General features: G+C 48.2%; 1 protein-coding gene across 3 annotated transcripts in view; it reads right to left on the minus strand.

The window, feature by feature from the left end:
• The window catches only part of ECSCR (endothelial cell surface expressed chemotaxis and apoptosis regulator), a 48,812-nt gene that overhangs the window by 14,946 nt on the left and 14,201 nt on the right, over positions 1–19,665 (minus strand). The window contains exons 2-6 of one of the 3 annotated variants that reach the window (XM_073356027.1): positions 8,354–8,398; positions 3,341–3,382; positions 2,577–2,627; positions 1,343–1,450; positions 904–1,023 (exon numbers count right to left, since the gene is read on the minus strand). In XM_073356027.1, the coding sequence (XP_073212128.1) occupies positions 904–1,023; positions 1,343–1,450; positions 2,577–2,627; positions 3,341–3,382; positions 8,354–8,398 (366 nt within the window). The remainder of the gene's footprint in view (positions 1–903; positions 1,024–1,342; positions 1,451–2,576; positions 2,628–3,340; positions 3,383–8,353; positions 8,399–19,665) is intronic. The other 2 variants (XM_073356028.1, XM_073356029.1) reach the window with 2 other exon arrangements.

Below are 19,665 nucleotides of genomic sequence, written 5' to 3' on the forward strand. Positions count from 1 at the left end.
GTTTCATTTGGAAAAGAGGAGAATAAGGGGGGACATTATAGTGGTCTTCAAATACTTGAAAGGCTGCCATAAAAAAGATGGAGAAAAGTCATAGCTCTCTTACCACAGAGGGCAGGACAAGAGGCAAGGGGTTCAAACTACAGCACAGCAGATTTAAATTAAATCTCAGGAAAAACTTCCTAACAGTAAGAACAGCAGGACAATGGAACAGACTGGGAGGTCATGGAAGCTCTTTCACTGGAGGTTTTCAAAAGGAGGCTGGATAGCCATCTTTCTTGGATGGTTTAGACACAACAGATCCTGCATCTTGGCAGGGGGTTAGTCTAGATGACCCTTGCGGTCCCTTCTAATCCTATGGCTCTTTGATTCTATAACTCTTCTGCCTAACTGAACAGCCACACAGGGGAAAGTTGTGTGAAACTTCCTGAAGAGTTTGAGAAGTTCCTAGACAGTATATGAGCCAGACTGCATGGCTCATACTCCTGTTGGTGAGCGCTTAGAGCCTGCTATTCCAAAGGGATACTGGGTGCTAGGTATGCAACAATCTGGCCTTTACTTACACAGTCTTCCTGACACAGTCTTCCTGGCATCACTTGTATAAGGAAGCACTCACTGACAGGAGCATGGGGTATACAATCTAACTCTCTTTGTATGCCTACACTGCAAGGGAAGATGAGACTGTAGCACACTTGGCATGTAGCGCAGTGTAGATATGTCAGTGTAGCAACTAGCGTGCATCTTTCTGGTGTTACCCTGCTAGCTAGATTAAAGCTAGCACCGATATGCCAACCTGTGCTACAATCACCCTCCACATGCAGTGTAGACATAGCCGGTGTGTGCAAAGTCCCAGTGTGACTACAATTAAGTGTACCGTACCGTGCTAGGAACACAGCAGGCACTTACCAACTGCAGCTGATCTTGATGCCGATTTTGATTTTCCCTCAGCTGGGCCAGACAGATGGCCTTTTGTTGTCTGCTTTGAGGGCATGGGAGTTGGTGTAATTAAAGTCAACACATTTGAAGCTGTGGAATAAATGTAGGGTTATTTTTGATTAGCTCTCGTCACCCATGTTCATTTAGAAACAGCTCAGCTAAAGGCAGTGCCCTTCCCAGGAAGTCCTCAGGCCTCCTGGGAGTTATGGGTAATCTGTTAAAAAGAGCACAGAGTTGAACAGCCAAGGACTGTTGGGTATTTCTAAGCCAGGACAACTTGTTTTGCTTGTTTGGGGAAAAATTATGTTTTTAAAGGAATTTTTCAGACAAAAGGGGCAGTATATTTCCAGAGGAATCTACCCAGATAGCAAACGTGGACCCGAAATAGGAAAAATTCAGACTTGCTTACCATATGGGTTTATATTTGCAGACTGAAGCTTGTAGCTTTCTGTTGACAGCCTTTGTCTCCCGTCTCCTGGGGAGGAGTCCTTGCTTCTAGCCACCTGCAGCAGCCTCCCTGAGCCAGTTTCAGTGGAACCAGAAGGCAGAGAAGCAAAAATAAGGTAAGGGAGCACTTTCCGTTTGAAAATCCATTGATTCAATCCTTTGCATCATTCTAAGTGATTTGACAGCTGCTTCCATGGAACTAGACACAGGAACCCTCTACTGGCCACAAGGTTCCTCTACCAATTTTGCTGCCCCAAGCAGTCGCTGCCGTATTGCTGCCGCCAAATTGCCGCTGCGCCCGGAAGAGCGGCGGAGCTGACGCCTAAAAGCTGCCGTGGCGGGAAGAGCAGCAGAGCTGCCATCAAATTGCCGCGGCGGGACACGGACTGCCGCCCCAGTCTGAATGCCGCCCCAGGCACCTGCTTGGAAAGCTGGTGCCTGGAGCCGGCCCTGACTAGCCAGACCTGCATGGGCTAATGGATTAACCCTGGGACTGGGAGCCTAGAGCGTGGGTTTAGTCCCAACTCTCACAGGGCGGCTCTGGTTCAATGTCCCTCTCAGTAAAATGGAGATAACAACCCGGCAGGGGTGTTTGTTTAGTGGGTGTCAAGCACCACACATTGTTAATAGCTTGTTTGAATGAAAAAGTGACACCTGTGTAACTCAAACTTAATTTTTTATAAAGTGAGCGTGGTGCAGGGAAGCCTCTTCTAATGAAGGATGTGGTTGCTATCCTTATTTCTATTGCAGTAGCACTCAGAGGCCCAGGCCAGACACCAGGGACACTTTATCCTTCTGGCCCACATACCCACACCAAGTCTCCTCCCTGAAGAGCTCACAGTCAATACATATGGTGAACCAGCAGGTGGATAAAAAAAATCCTCAATCCTGGGGGAGGAGAAGGTAAGCATTGAAAGCAAGACCTGCCTCAAAGTTAGGCACTCAGCAGGCCATAGCAGACAGGCCTCCTGAATGCAGGCCCACAATTGGCCCGTTCACCTGCCTGCTAAATGGCTTCTGTTTTCACTTGGCTGAACACAAAAGCTGCCCAGCAGGCTACAACACAGGCCAATTACTGGACAAGCCAGCCAGGATGTTCCCTCCACTACTGCTCTGTGGGTTCTGCTGGCATCCAGTGCCACATGGTCTATACGTCCATAGTATCCCTCAGGCTCTTCCCCTTTGGCCAACTTTACCTGAGCTGTGGTTCTGGCCTGCAGGGACTGGCGATGGTGAGGAAACACTAGCTGAAACAGGAGCAAAGTGATGAAGTTAGATCCTTCACACCCCAGCAGCAGGTGTCATCCTGCTGGGCCCAAGGCAGGCTGCGATGGGTCGATGGGAAGGGGCCTTCCATGCAGCATAGGGTTCAGAAATTGATGTGGTGAGGAGGAAGCAGCAGTGAAGAGGACTTCATCCATCACCAGACCTAAGACAGGCTGATGTAGCTAAGGGCAGGTCCAGCCCCTGGACTGGGTGGGGGCCCATTGCCAGAGAGCACAGAGGTCTGCCCCAGGGAGAGAGGGGACTGGTGAGCATTGGCAAGGCACGGAGCCAGGAGGGCCACCACACAACCACTTGTAGGCCCCATCCCTGCCTCATAGCTTCTTCTGGCTCACTCTCCTCCCAGCTAGCAGTCTTCCCTTCCACAGGCAGCCAAGCTAAGCCTCCCACTCACTGCTCCTGGGCAGACAGACCAGGAGAGGAGGAGCCAGACTGGGGCCATGCTTCATGTCCCCATTAGGGGTCTGCTCTTTCCTCTGACCCCAGAGACTTGAGAGAGGAGGGGTTGCATTGCACAGCAGTCAGCACTGGAGAGGAAATGCAGTCCCATAGGAAAGACAGAGACCCTTCAGCAGGAAGGGAGCCCTCAGGTTGTATTGGATCTGGGCCCCATTTATTCTCAAACCACCACCGGCTAGTGCTGGATGTTGTAACTGGATCGAGGCGCTGACTGTACCTGCTGTGACGCTGGCTGTGATTCGTGGCATGGCTGTAGTATCTGAAATGACATGACCAAGGTAGTTTGTGCAGAGTCACGGCTGGAGAGTCAAGCTACCCCACTTCCCATGTTTTTCTCCGCTAATCGTTTGGATTGTGTCCTCTGTCCCATCTTCTGTCTGGTCAGGCTTCAGAAGACACTTAATCCCACTTCCCAAAAGCAGCAGATAGTGAGAGGTGATGAACTGTTTAGAATGCGACACCTGGTATTGTTTAAGGAGCTGTAGGTATATGTAGTAAGGAGTAAATTTATAACAGGGAGAATAATTAACCGTTGGAACAATTTATTCAGAGTCGAGGTGGATTCTCCACCACGGACAATTTTTAAATCAAGATTAGAAGTTTTCTAAAAGATCTGCTTTGGGAATTATTTGGGGGCAGCTCTCTGGCCTGTGTGCTACAGGAGGTCAGACTAGATGGTCACAATGTTTCACCGTTGGAATCTATCTTATTTTTATTCTCTATTTAATCAAAAAGTGCAGATATGATTTCGCTCATGTGGAAATTCATTTAAGTGGTGCCTAGGTCTTGTGCCACACCTCTGCCCTGGGGTGAATTCATCCCCCAAGAACAAGGCCCACAGGTACGTATAACTCAGCAATATAATCAGTCAGGTTCCTAATGGTCAGGGCTACAAGAGGAGGGTATAACAGTGCTTCATTTTAGGGTAACTGTTTTTTGTGGGTCTCTTATTGTTCTTGTGCTGCTCCTTGGGGTGTTTCCAATGCTTGGCATCGTGCAATAATAAACTAGTGCCCATTGCTCTATCTTGGTGGAGAAAGGCCATTTGAGAGGTTTTCTGGAGCTGAGGCAATACTTAAAGCACTTTGTTAAATTGGGATCTTAATGCTGTTGAGCACCATGGGTCAGATATTTAGGGACCTAAAGATGCAGCTGGGTGCTCAATGGGGTTTTCAAAAGCAGCTAGGCATCCCACCTGGTGCTTTAAAAATCTGCCTGTCTCCTCAGAGTTTTCATCTCCGGACTGGACTGCAGATGCCAGAATTACCTTGGGCCCTAGTTAGAGCGGTTTTCCAACTGCAACTTCTCAGATCCTTTCTTTCCAGTAATTCATTAAAATATAAACCTCAGGGGACAGGAATAAGCATATGAAAATCAGCAATATTTCATAGTAAAGCCCCTTGGAGGACGGGGGAAGGAAAGTATTTCCAGTATTTGGGGAAGGGCTTGCATGCCCTTGACCAGTTCTGGCAAGGACAGGTGCCATTAACACTACTGAAATCTAATTCCCAAGCCTCTCTTTTGTGCTGTCACAATCACCTTTCCCACCTCTATGATGGTGGAGCAACCATTAGAAAGAAAACACAGGGACAGTCAAGCAAGAGCTTGTCCTCCAGGGAGGATGTCCTTCAGTGGAAATCAACTGTAGTTAACATAAGCAAAAAAGAGTAACATCAAAATTGTGAGCTGTAGCTCACAAAAGCTTATGCTCAAATAAATTGGTTAGTCTCTAAGGTGCCACAAGTACTCCTTTTCTTTTTGCGAATACAGACTAACACGGCTGCTACTCTGAAACCTATCAAAATTCCCACTGATTATGATGCAACCCAGCCCTCTGCCTTTAGGGGAGGAACCCACCTTCCCATTAGCATTCCCTCCTTTCCCCAGCAGCCAAGTTATGGGTCTTTTCCTGAGCAGTGTTGCAAAGGGAGGGGGAAGCTGAGCTGAGGTTAACCCCTTGTTCTCGAGGGGCCAGGGAGTGTCCCTGTACCCGGATTAGACTGGCCGGAACAAAGTAAGGCCAACATTTGGCTGTCAGATCCACCCTCCCAAAGTTCCATGTGAGCAGGGACAGAGGAGTTGAGATCTGCCATGCGGGGTGGAGAATGGGATCCTACCCTGTGTGTGCAGAAACCTTTCAGGCAAATCTGTTCTCTGGGGGGCGATGGAAGAGCGGAGCCATTCCTGACTGGGAATCTCAAGAACAACGCTCACCCCAGAGCCTGGGAGAGCACAGATCCAGGTCAGGCCCATCTCTGCTACAGAACAAGCATCCATCTTCTCTTCTTTCGTATTCTTTCCAGGAATGAAACCCCCGCCCCCCCTTACACAACGCACACAAGCTGTTCCCTGGAAGCCAAACGCCCATCTCAGTGCCTGTGGATGTGGCAGTGGGAGGAGGGGGCATTCAATGTAGCTGCATCTTTCACGCTGCTGCTTGTGCCAACAGCAGTAAAGACTGTGACCTTGGTCCCTACTGGCATGCAAAGGGTTTATGCGGGAGCTCTGGGCTCCGAGGGCTGCATTAGCACCTTGCTGCCAAAGAGCTCCCCACTCCCTGAGCAGCTCTTTGTGGTTCCTGGCCCCTTTGTCTCAGCTTTGGGAAGCCTACTGCAGCCTTGGGGTTGGGTTAGCTCCCACAGCATGAGCTGTAGGGGAAGACTAAGGGTATGTCTCCACTGCAACTACAAACCCGTGGCTGGCCCCTGCCAGCTGACTGGGGCTCAGGCTGCGGGGCTGTTGAATTGTGGTGTAGACTTTTGGGCTCAGGCTGCAACCCAAACTCTGGGACCCTCCCCCCTCATGGGGTCCTAGCTCAGACATCCACACCACAATTAAATAGCTCCTTAGCCCAAGTCAGCTAGCACAGGCCAGTCACGTGTGTCTAATTACAGTGTAGACATACCCAAAGAGGCCAGGGGCTTAGGGAACTGAGTCAGAGCCACCCTCTCAAAAACTTATTGTAGTGGATGGAGTGTGGGGGCAAGGGGCCCAGCCCCCCAGGATTGTCTGGGGAGGGGTGTCTTTGCCCCAGTGGGCCCCTCACCCACCGGACCCGGTTCTGCCTGGCTCAGCTTTAACTCTCACACTATGCTTTAGGGCAGGGGTGGCCAACCTGAGCCTGAGAAGGAGCCAGAATTTACCAATGTACATTGCCAAAGAGCCACAATAATACGTCAGCAGCCCCTCACATCAGCTCCCCACCTCCTGCTCCCAGCACCTCCCAACTGCCGGCAGCCCCACCAATCAACACCTTCCCCTCCCTCCCCGCACATCCCAATCAGCTATTTCGTGGTGTGCAGGAGGCTCTGGGGGGAGGAGCAAGGGCACAGCAGTCTCAGGGGAGGGGGTGGGAAGGGATGAGGTGGGGGCAGGGCCTGTGGCAGAGCCAGGGGTTGAGCAGTGAGCACCCCCAGGCACATGGAAAGCTGGCGTCTGTAGATCCAGCCCCGGAATTGGTGCCTATACCAGGAGCTGCATACTAACTTCTGAAGATCCGCATGTGGCTCCAGAGCCACAGGTTGGCCACCCCTACTCTAGGGCCTGGGTGGGACAGGGAGCTGGAGACACAGTGGGTTCTGGTAACCCCAATTCCTTTTCCTTTCTTCTCTTGACCATGTTGTCCTTCCCACCTGATAGCTCCGTTCTGGATGTGTGAGAAGCACCATTTCCCACATCTAGCCAGTCCTGCCAACTCTCACGATTTTACCATGAATCTTGTGCTATTTGGTGTTTGCCTTCAACCCCCAGCTCTTGGAATCCTGTGATTAGGGCAGGGTCTCAGCTTCCATTTTTTTAAAAAAGTAAGTTTAGTCCTCGTGGTTATAGAGAAGAGCTGAGTGCCCCCTAAAAGCTCAGAAATCAAAGGCCAGATAAATAAATCCAGAAGTTTATTATTATTATTTTTATAATATTTGGTTCAAATCTCATAATTTTGGGAGCCTAACCCATGATTTTTGAATGCATAAGTTAGCAATACTGAGTCCAAGTTTGCATCCACTGCTCCTAACTCGATGGTGCCTAGATAAGTGACAGCAGCTTTCAAATGTGCAGCAGAAGCTCAAAACAAGGGACACAACAGGAATTAGTCCCCAGCCAGGGAGCTTGGGGGCACCATTCTTTTTTTACAGATAACGTTCCGGTTTCCAGATACAACATTTCTGATGGTAAACAGGGAGATAACATCTGGGGAGGGGAATCTGGAGTGAGGTAGTGGGAAAACTGATTGCACCGCTGTGGAGAGAGAACCAATGGCCTTGTAAACTTCCTTATGCACAGCACAGCCAACACCCACCAGTGCTGAGTCCCCAATTTCTCCTGCATTGCACAAAGCTCGTTTTAGTTTGTCCCACTTCTGGACCTGCCTTGCTCTCCTTGGAGCTCCAGTTTCCCTCGCCCTTGCGGGTTTTCATGCGTGGAATTTTTAAAGGTCCGCAGTTTCAAAAGTGTTCGCATTAATGGGGGAAAACAACCCGCTTTGTTCCACTGGGTGCCTGTCTGCACCTCTCAATGTCTAAATACTTATACAAACCTGGCTCTTAGGCCTAGACCCTTAGAAGTATTTAGGTGCCTAACTGCCATTGGTTTCCATGAAAGTTAGGCACCTAAATCCCTCTGAGGATCTGGGTCTTAATGCTGGATTTTCAGGTGAGCCCATCACCTAAAGCCAGGGCTAGGGTTTCTGACATGCCCGGCATGCTGACTGTCACAATGGGAGCTGCTGGGCACTGTACTCCCTTGAAAGCCAGGCCCTCGGTCTGCAAACTGAGGGCCAGATTGTTCACTATGATGCCTTCCGTGCCTCAGCACAAAGGCAGTGTAAGTAGGAACCTACGTGGGGACAGGGGATGGATCCTGCGTGTGGGGGCAGTTCAAGTAATATAGCTCTTTGACAGACTCTCCACCCCTCCAGTTGGGCTCCCAATGGCTATGCCCCCATCCCTCCCCACATTCTACATGGTGGGCTTGGTGGAGTTGGTGCAGAGCTCAGCTCCACCACAGGCGGGGTGGGGTGGGGTGGGGTTGGTGGAGGGGGAGCCAGTCCACCTCCATGTGCCTGCCCCTTGGATAGCAGAAGTACCCCACTATGCTGGGGACCTTATATTGCCCCTGCAGCCAGGAGTAAATTTCATCCTAAAGCATAATCCCAGCTGTTCTCTAGTTAGTGACTGTTCTAAGAGACACATATGAAGAGGGAGGGGCTGAGATCCTAGGATGATTTGTTTTTTACCTGCTGGGCCTCCTTTAGTGAGAGATGCATTTATGTTCTCAGCATCTGAAAGAGAAAAAAGGCAGCTTGTCAATGAAACAATGGGCTGGTATTTTCCTTGAGGCTGGCAGGGAGGGAATTTCTTTTGGCAGAGCCCCTCAGGCCATTCTGGCTCCATTTGTAACAGGTCTCTATAAATCCACCCCTAGGCACCTGGCTCTGTGTAGGTGGGAAAGCCCCCAGCTGCCTAGGCAAAGAGCAGCCTCATAGCCTGTGGGGCATTCTGTGGATCAAGTCTGGCGAAGCGGGTGCAGCCAGGAATACCTCGCCCCTCCCTATTCCCAAAGGAGTGCTTCATCCCTTGTTCTCATCCCCATTCCCCACCCTCTGGGTTTCTGCTAGGGGAGTGAGTCTAGTTCCCAGTGAGGCTCTGTAGATGGGAGGCAGTGGAGCAGCACATCCCCTATTCACCCTAGCCAATGCTCCTTTCCTCACACAAGCACCGTCTCCTTGGGTGTAACTAAGGTTACAGCTGCTTTGCACCGCCATAGCCAGGGAACTGTCTACAGCTGGAATGTCTTGCTCATGATCAAAACCCCCATCAGCTCAGTGGCAGAGGCAGGACTGAAAACCCAGGAGTCCTATCTCCCCTTCCCTGTTCTCTAGGCACAACCTGGCCTCCCACCAGACCAGAGAAGTAGAAGAAGTTGGAGGGAGTAGTCACATATAGCTCTAAGAGCAGTGAATCCTGTAGGGGAAGTGATCCTTAGGCTCCTACAGCTCCAATCAGTCCCATGCACGGCAGTATCATTGCACGTAATATAACCTGAAACAGGCCAAGGCCACAGAGACTTTGCACCCATTGTTCCAGGTCAGTTCTTCAATACTCAGGTGAAAACTGTTTTGCAGGTGCTGAGAGACAGCGCCCAGAGGTTGAATCAGCCCCATCACGACACAGGCTCTGTCCTCACAGTGCAAGCCCAGGATGTACCCTAGCGTTGCTGTTCTCAGGCACATACGCGTCTGTGTGCTCACACAGAGCGTATCCCACCGTGGTTGCTATTACACACAGACGGAGCATAGCCCAGGATTATCATTAAGCACTCATGTGCGCACACACACACACACACACACACGAAGGGAAAAATACAGAAGGAATGATAATGATCCCTTCCATAATTCCTCTGCCAAAGCATGGTTATAGAATGAAAACGTTGGGCCTCTCCTCCCATGCAGGTCCCGTGGCTGAAAGCCAGAGAGTAGCCCGACAAACGGGCGGCTGACACCTTGTTCTTGTATCGTCTCTCTGCAAACCACATTACTGACGTTGTTCCCGCTGGTTGGAGCCCGGTGAATTATAACAGCCCAGAGAGCATGGACTGAGTGCAGGATTCGGCGATGTGCACACCTGTTCGCTAGGAACTGACCTTCCACAATGCCCCCAAAATGTGAGTTCAGACGTAATAATAATTAACTAACAATTTTACCATGAGTCCCTTCCCTGGATTCCCCAGGGTGCCTGGCCTCTCTGCACTGTCCGTTAGGCGTTTGCTGTTTCATTCACACTCCAGCTCCTGGACACTTGTGCTTACATGAGAATCTCCTTTCATTTGATGAAAAAAAAAAAAAAAAAAATCTAGCCCTCCTGATTGTGGGAAGATGCTTGAAAATGACACTTGAATGTACCCTAGAACAGGGGTGGGCAATCTGTGGCCCGCGGGCTGCATGTTGCCCATCAGGATAATCTGCTGGTGGGACGCCAGACAGTTTGTTTACATTTGCACGGCTGCCTGCAGCGCCCAGTGGCCGCAGGTCGCCATTCCCGGCCAATGCAGAGAGCCACTGGGATGCTGCGGGCGGCCGTGCAAATGTAAACAAAGTGTCTCGCAGCCTGCCAGCGGATTATCCTGACAGGCTGCATGTGACCCGCGGGCTGTAGGTTGCCCACCACTGCCTTAGAGGCTCAGAAGGCAAACAAAAGAACTCTAACTCTATTTATTTTGCAATCTTGTGATTTTTAAGATAATCTCATGATCTTGGAGGGGTCTAACTTGTGAGTTTTGAAAGTTTAGGGTTGGTGATACTGGGGCTGACTGCATTTTTGAGCTTTGTACAGTGCTGGGCACATTTGAAAATTTGACCCAAAGTACCTAAGTGATTTAGGACCCTAAAGTCAATGGCATTTAGGCCCCAGGGGCAGGCCTAAATTCTATTTAAAAATGGGATTTAGGCCCTTCTGAAAATTTGACCCATTGTCATCACTGAATAATTAAGACCACCCAATCCCTTTCAGACAGGCCAGAGAAATCGTTTTGGAGGCTTGGACCTCACATTTGGTTCTCCCTTTGCCCGTGGAGAGAAGCGATAAATCAGCCTATATCCAGGGCCAGATTAACCCACCACTGGGCCCTAGGCAGACACACATGCCTGGGCCCCTATCTGGTTGGAGGAGGAAGTGGTTTCTTTACTCAGTCCCCTCCCCTCTCCTTGGCAGGGTTGGGAAAGGCAAAGTGAGTCTCAGCTGTGAGTAAGAATTATCTGCCCACTCATCCACTGGTGCCGATTGGTTAGTCTCTAAGGTGCCACTAGTACTCCTTTTCTTTCTGCGAATACAGACTAACACGGCTGCTACTCTGAAACCGCACATTTGAACAGCTTTACAAGGTCACAATGCCATTCATCCAGGGGAGTGACGGTCTTTCACTTTGCATGCAAATCTGCATCAGTTAAATAAAATAACTACATTTTTAAAATGTAGGCACCCCCCATTAATTTGGGCCATAGGCACGTGCCTAGTTTGCTTATCCATTATTTTGACCCTGCCTATGCCTGCCGCAGATTAATATCTCCTCCACAGCAGCAAAACTCTCTGACCAGCCCCTAGGGGTAGGAGTGGAGTCAAAGTTCTGGTCAGTCCCCTTCCCCACCAGCATACCCCCCCTCGCCCACCTGCATGGGAAGGGAGCAGTAGCCAAGCAGACCCTGATCTCCCACAAGTAGAGTAATGGAAGTGATACCCATACAGGGCAGTACTAGTGGGTGTGGATGTGAAATCACACCCTGGCCCTGCTGAACCCAAGCTTATGGGGCTTTCATAGTTTACAAGGCCAGAAGGGACCATCCGTCTGACCTCATGTATAGCACAGGCCAAAGAACTTCCCTGGACTGATTCCTGGTTGAACCAGAGCAGATCTTTTAGAAAAACATCTAACATGACCCTTGGTAAGTTGTTCCAATGGTTAATTATCCCCATTGTTCAAAATGTATACTGTATTTCCAGTCTGAATTTGTCTAGCTTCAACTTCCAGCCACTGGATTGTGCTTGTGTGGCCCCTGGGAATTTATGCTTAGCACATATTTTTCAGATGGAAGTTCCTCAGCTAGAAGGTTTTTTTCAAAGTCATTTTAAAAGTATCCCAGCCAGATGAGGAGCGTAACAGCACGTACAATTTGATGAATAATATTAAGCCATAGTTTTCTTTCCAGCTAAAGTTTCTCCCAACAAAACACCCTTACCCAGAAAATACTCCCCTGCTTTTCCGTTTCATGGCTGCAAAACAATTTGCGTCAATCTCAATGGAAGTTAGTCTGCACTGACAACAGCTGCTGGGCCACAATCCCTCCCACACCTCTTAACAAGCATTGATGCAATATTAATGCCCTAAACATCAGGGTTTGTAAATATCTTACCTGAAAAATACTCTGCTGCAAATGTACCACAGAAATTTCCCCAAAAACAAATAGCTCTTCTTTCCCCAAACTATCACTTTTCCAAACCGAGGGCACCATTCTGTCACCCTGCCTGGAGGACTAACTGCCTGTAACATCGCATTTGCTTTTTTAGATTAAGCCATATTTTTTAGAGCATGCGTGTCACTCCAAGCACCTGGAATTTCTACAATAGCTATTGTTTATGCTTGGTAACTTCCAGACAGCTTAGCTGGGGCCTAATGCACTTTTAAGAGAATTGGCTTCTGAGTTGGCAATTGATGTATACAGTTTTCAGCCCAGTTGAATAGAACCTTTTGTAGTGATAAACACCCATTTTTTCATGATTTGTGTGTATAAAAACAAACATCTGCTGTATTTTCCACAGTATGCATCCGATGAAGTGAGCTGTAGCTCACGAAAGCTTATGTTCAAATAAATTGGTTAGTCTCTAAAGTGCCACAAGTACTCCTTTTCTTTTTAGTTAAAGGAAGGTCAGTGAAGGGCTTGAGAGTTCCCAGAGACCTTTGTAAGATTGATGACTGCAGAACACCAGTGAGACTGAGCTAGCCAGGCTCCTGGCCTCACTTAGGAGCTGGCCCTTTAAAGCAGGAAAGACACAATGGGATTTTTCATCCAGTCAGCTGACCTGTTGAGCAGTGGGCTGATCAGCCCTACTACCTGATGGAAGTACCATGCACTCAGACAGGGAGTCATGACGAGTGGTCTGCCAGGGGGAGGGCAGAGATCCATAGAAGGGACCATTAGATCTAGTCGGACCTCCCGTGTAACACAGACCAGAGACTTCCATCCAGCTACTCCTGCACTGAGCCCAATAACTTGAGTTTGAATAAAGCATCTACGCCAGTAAGGCAGCCCGTCTTGTTGAGAAGTCTTCGAGATGGAGAATCTGCCCCTTTCCTTTGTAGTTTGTTCCAATGGTTAAATCAACCTCACATTAAAAATGTGCAGGGCCTGATGAATCTTTTGTGGGCTCTGGTGCCTGGACCGTGGCCTGGCCCCCAGAGGCCCCACCCACGCTCCACTCAGAGGCCCCACCTTTGTTCAGCTTCTTCCCCCCGCCCCCCGAAGCCCTGCCCATGCTCTGCCCCAAGGCCTTGCCCCTGCTTGGTGTCTTCCCCAAGGCTCCGCCCATGCTCAACCTCTTCCCCTTGAGGCCCTGCCTGCCACTCGCACAGGTGAGAGGAGCAGGAGAGGAGCAAGCGGTGGGTGGGGCCTCAGGGCAGAGTGCAGGCATAGTGGGGATCAGGGACACTATCCGGGGGCCGGGGCCCCTTCTAAGTGTGGGCCCAGCACCACAGTGCCATTGTAAGCCTGCCACTGAAAATGTGTGCTTTATTTCTAATTTGAATTTGCCTTTAATGTCCCGACTTGTTTGTTCTGCCTTTCTCCTCTAGATTAAAGAGCCCTTTAGTACCCAGTATTCTCTCCTGGGGAAAGTATTTATATGCTAATCAAGTCATACCTACAGCTATGTCTACACTGGAGCTAAGGTTTAATTTCCATCTCGAGTGCACGGACCCCAAGATAGACAACTAAACCCTGAGGCAGGGAAGCAATGAAAGCCGGCCCAATGAAAGCCGGCCCAAACGACGCATGGGAGTGAGACACAAAGGGTATGTTTAAAGGAAATGCCAAGCATCCAGGCTCACTGTTGCCAGGCTTGCCACGTGGTGAATCCTTGTGTGCGGGGAGGGGAATAATGCTGACAAAGAATGTGCGTGTTGTCCGCTGCAGGGGGTGGGGCGGAGTGACTCGGGTCATACAACACATTCTTCTATGTGTTTGAAGAATGCCTCTCAATCATACCACAGTCCCAACCCTCGAAAACAGCCTTAGGCACTACTGAAATAGAAGTAAGTAACAATAATAGGTAGGTCGCCTCCAGCAGGGCTGCAATTACAATAAACCTCAGAGCAATTCAAATGACTTGCCACTGAATTTAAGTGCTGCCCAATTACCCTTTTTTTTTTGAGGCTGGAGTGATTTACGGTTAAATGGTGCAGTTTTAGGTGGGGGATGGGAGGCTGCTGAGTGAGTCATGACGGGAAATATTGCAGTTTCTGGCCCTGCTGTAACAGGAAAGTCCTGATAACAGTGATCCAGGCTTCCCAGAGGGCTACAGACATGTCACCTCCCTCACTCATGGAGCACTTTTTTTAGCCCAGAGGCAGGAGAATTTTGGATTCTATGTGTGGTATTTCTTCTTTAATCCTATTTTATATATAGAGAGAGAGAGAGAGAGAGAGAGAGAGAGAGAGAGAGATACACACACACACACACGTTAAAACAATGATGTGGTGGGTTTTAGATATTCCCGGTCGGTTTTTATTTTTGGAACTTCAGATGTTTCAAGAGTTTTTGCTCTCAGGCATATTTCCCAGCTGCTCTGCTGCAGCATAAAGAGAGGCACTTGATCTCTTTAAGAAGGTTACAGTCAGTGGCAGGAACTTAACAAACAGCTGTGGTTCATTTTCTTCTTCAGGACCAGAGGCCTGATCTTTCCCTTGACTTCACTGGGCTTTGAATCAGGCCCCAGAAGGCTTCTGCTCAGTGACACATGCTAGCAGATTGCTGGATTCCTCATGGGGGGAAATTCATGTCACCCATAAAAAGACGCAGAGCTGGGCTTTATGAGGGCAAACTGTATGTGGTTGGAGGGACAGAACTCCATCCCATTGCTGCAGGAGGGCTGTGTAACACCCTGTGCCTTGGCATCACACATATAGGGTGTTATGCCACTGGAGTCACATAAGCAGCCCCTCTCCTGGCCTGATTCTTGCCTGTTTGGGAGTGGGGTGAAATCCTTCCTTTCTCAGTGTGCAGAGAGCTCTCCTATTCTCCCCCCCACTCTGCTCTGTAAATGGTAAGTACAGGGCCTATGTTACCTTATAGCGGCCCTCTGCCCTGAGATCCACACCCCCCCTTTGTTTTTTATGAGGTACAGAGTACATGATTCCAGAGAAGAGAGTGGAATCATCAAATAATACTTTGACCTTTCATCTCAGTCTTTCAAAGCACTTGAGCCAAGATTTTCCTAATTACGAGCCTAAATTTAGGCTTCTGTGATGTTTAGATGCCGCTTGTAATTATTAGAACTGGGAGCACTGGCTGTTGGGAATCTGAAAGGACAGGAAACAGGAAGGGGAGTGGGAAGTTAAGAAGGCAGAGCGAGAGCTACCAAGGGTGCAGCAGCAGCTTGGTAAAGAGGTTTCCACTTTTATTTTTAAAGTCCTGTTGAAATTTGTTAGTACCTTGCCTGGTTGCTACAACATTTTGGTGCTGAGGATGGATCTTCTGCCTCTGAACCCACCTGCACCCTTTCTGCAAAGCCCAGCTGAGCCTCCAATTGCTTGTACTGCCTGGATCCATATGTTTGAGACTTATCTGCTTGCAATCAGTGCTACAGAGATTTCTGAAGTAAGAAAGCGTGCTATGCTAATCCACTGCCTTGGAGCAGAAGGGCAGCATATATTTTACACTTTTCCCCTTGCAGATGATAAATATGAGACTGCACTCTCTGCATTAAAGAATTTTGTGCCAAAAGTGAATGTAGTAGTAATTGCTTCAGATTTTGCTAGCATCAGCAGAAAACAGGGGAGACTATAATGCAGTATATTGCTTCCCTGAGGAGTTTGATTGTAACTTGTGACTTTGGGAATATGGCAGATGAGATGATTAGAGACCAGCTCATTGAGAAAACAACCATGCTTCTTGTAAGAGAACGTGTACTTCTAGAACCACAACTTACACTAGAAAAAGCAATAACCATTGCTACCCAGATTGAGTCAGCTACAGCTGAAGCCAAAATAATGAGCATGGATACAGGAGGCACAGTCTGGGCTATGACTCCTTTGCAGAAAAGTTCACTATCGCTGCAGACAAATGATTACAAGAGGAAAACTAATGGAAAACCACTGAATCAGCAAATTCAAAATACAGTAAAAGTATGCTTTCGTTGTGGATCCTCACAATACCTTGCAAGCTACACAGGATGGCCAGCCCTCTGTGGAGATAGAGGTGGTTAGGGACTATTTAGAAAAGCTGGACGTGCACAAGTCCATGGGGCCGGACGAGTTGCATCCGAGAGTGCTGAAGGAATTGGCGGCTGTGATTGCAGAGCCATTGGCCATTATCTTTGAAAACTCGTGGCGAACCGGGGAAGTCCCGGATGACTGGAAAAAGGCTTATGTAGTGCCAATCTTTAAAAAAGGGAAGAAGGAGGATCCTGGGAACTACAGGCCAGTCAGCCTCACTTCAGTCTCTGGAAAAATCATGGAGCAGGTCCTCAAAGAATCAATCCTGAAGCACTTGCATGAGAGGAAAGTGATCAGGAACAGCCAGCATGGATTCACCAAGGGAAGGTCATGCCTGACTAATCTAATTGCCTTTTATGATGAGATTACTGGTTCTGTGGATGAAGGGAAAGCAGTGGATGTATTGTTTCTTGACTTTAGCAAAGCTTTTGACACGGTCTCCCACAAGTTGTCAGCAAGTTAAGGAAGTATGGGCTGGATGAATGCACTACAAGGTGGGTAGAAAGCTGGCTAGATTGTCGGGCTCAACGGGTAGTGATCAATGGCTCCATATCTAGTTGGCAGCCGGTATCAAGTGGAGTACCCCAAGGGTCGGTCCTGGGGCCGGTTTTGTTCAATATCTTCATAAATGATCTGGAGGATGGTGTGGATTGCACTCTCAGCAAATTTGCGGATGATACTAAACTGGGAGGAGTGGTAGATACGCTGGAGGGGAGGGATAGGATACAGAATGACCTAGACAAATTGGAGGATTGGGCCAAAAGAAATCTGATGAGGTTCAATAAGGATAAGTGCAGGGTCCTGCACTTAGGACGGAAGAACCCAATGCACAGCTACAGACTAGGGACTGAATGGCTAGGCAGCAGTTCTGCGGAAAAGGACCTAGGGGTGACAGTGGACGAGAAGCTGGATATGAGTCAGCAGTGTGCCCTTGTTGCCAAGAAGGCCAATGGCATTTTGGGATGTATAAGTAGGGGCATAGCGAGCAGATCGAGGGACGTGATCGTTCCCCTCTATTCGACATTGGTGAGGCCTCATCTGGAGTACTGTGTCCAGTTTTGGGCCCCACACTTCAAGAAGGATGTGGATAAATTGGAGAGAGTCCAGCGAAGGGCAACAAAAATGATTAGGGGACTGGAACACATGAGTTATGAGGAGAGGCTGAGGGAGCTGGGATTGTTTAGCCTGCAGAAGAGAAGAATGAGGGGGGATTTGATAGCTGCTTTCAACTACCTGAAAGGGGGTTCCAAAGAGGATGGCTCTAGACTGTTCTCAATGGTAGCAGATGACAGAACGAGGAGTAATGGTCTCAAGTTGCAGTGGGGAAGGTTTAGATTGGATATTAGGAAAAACTTTTTCACTAAGAGGGTGGTGAAACACTGGAATGCGTTATCTAGGGAGGTGGTAGAATCTCCTTCCTTAGAGGTTTTTAAGGTCAGGCTTGACAAAGCCCTGGCTGGGATGATTTAACTGGGAATTGGTCCTGCTTTGAGCAGGGGGTTGGACTAGATGACCTTCTGGGGTCCCTTCCAACCCTGATATTCTATGATTCTATGTCCAGCAAAAGTAGTTCAGTGCAATCATTGCAAAAAGATTGGGCATTTTGCTAAAGTATTTCGGAGCAGCCAGTTCAATCAACAGGTGCATGCAGTTACAATACCAGATGTTACTGTGCTGAGCATGGACATAATCACTACTGCACATATTCCAGAACAAATAAAGTGCACTGTAAACGTTTCCGCCGTACCCTCAGGCAAATCACACTCTATTCAGCTAATGTTGGACACTGGCTCTGCAGTATCTATACTACCGGATTCCATCTATTTGCATTACTTTAAAGATGTGTCTCTTACTGAACCCAAACTCCACTTGGTGTGCTATTTGAAAAAAACATATTCTAGTACATGGCTGCCTGCCAGCAATAGTTACTTTTGGTGATTGCTGTGTAACTGCAGAGTTCTTCATTGTCCACAAAGGCACTCCTATCCGTGGCAGAGATTTATTGGCTGCTTTAAATCTCAGGGTAGTTAATGGATGAATTGATCTTCCTCAGCAAAGCACTCTTGCAGTATACACACCAGTTTCAGCTGGGACCCAACACCAGGTTGAGGAGAAACTTGGCTGTGCTTATGGGTTTCTGCATAAAGTTAAAATATGGAATAATGTGATGCCTGTACAACAGAAGTTATGGCGCTTACCATTTTCAGTCAGGGAAGCTGTTTCAGAGGAACTTAGAAAACTTGTTCAAAAGGACATTATTGAAGAGATTGACTCCTCGGAATAGTTTCACCTATAGTAGTGACGCAGAAGAAGGGTGGAGGCTTTGTGTGGACTTAAGGGAGCCAAATAAAGCTATTGTGATTGACAGCCATCCTCTTCCTCACACAGAAGAAGTATTTGCAGAACTCCGTGGAGCAAAGATGTTTTCTACTCTTGATTTGGAGACCGCATACTACCAGGTTATGTTGCATGAAGATAGCAGAGACCTCACAGCATTTATTAAACATGAGGGGCTATTTCGTTTTAACCATGTTCCATACGGTCTTGCATCAGCCCTAAGTGCCTTCCAAAAAAATGATGTCATTGATTCTGAAGAATCAACGTGGAGTTCAGTGCTATCTGGATGATATTATCATGTTTGGAAATACTTCTGAGGAGCATGACAACCTGCAGTCTGTACTAAACTGCATCAGCAAAGCAGGCCTCAAGCTCAATATGTCCAAATGCAAATTTAGACAAACTGAACTCTCCTTTCTGGGGCATACAATTTCACAGGCTGGACTAAAATCCTGATCCAGATCATATCCTGGCAATTTCAAATGCTCCTCCTCCAACAGATTTGCAAACCTTACGTTTGTTAGGGAAAAAGGGTTTCCCTCCCGTCTAGGGTTGGGAGGGTAGCCTTCCCTGGACTTCTGTATTAGCCAAACAAACACAGAGTCAGGACTCTTAGATAAAATGAGGCACTTTAATGCTAACAAGTACGACAGCTGCAGGGCTCACCAATTCCTACACAGAGGAATATGGCGAAGCCCAGAACAAAGAACAAGGTAGAGCTTTTATAGCTTGGTTCAACATACTTTGTGATATCTCTTCCAGTTCAAACCGGTCAATCCCTGTTGGTCTGAGTCCTGAGGTATGAACATGGAGGCCCATCTGTATAAGGAATTCCTTCCCCAAACGGGGAGTACAGGTTACACATAGTTCAAATTCTTTCTACCCATAAACATAGGGAAAGGACAGATAAGCATAGGAAAAAGACAGAAGCCTAGCTTTACATGATTACAGGGTTGTTTTCTGGTTCTTTTCTTTATCACGTTCCTTCTTAGGTCTTACCTCCTGGTATGCAAAATTCATTCCCAATTATGCTTCTGTCATTGAACCATTACGAGAGTTACTACGGAGAAGTTCAACCTGCGTGTGGACAACGGATGCACAAACTAGTTTTGAAACGGTGAAAGACTTGATTGTACATAGTCCAGTACTTGCACTATTCACTCCTGCATTACCCAGAATTGTAACTACTGATGCTTCTGATTATGGACTTGGGGCTGTCCTCACACAACT

This window comes from Lepidochelys kempii, chromosome 8, assembly GCF_965140285.1.
Source record: "Lepidochelys kempii isolate rLepKem1 chromosome 8, rLepKem1.hap1, whole genome shotgun sequence".
Classification (NCBI taxonomy): Eukaryota; Metazoa; Chordata; order Testudines; family Cheloniidae; genus Lepidochelys; species Lepidochelys kempii.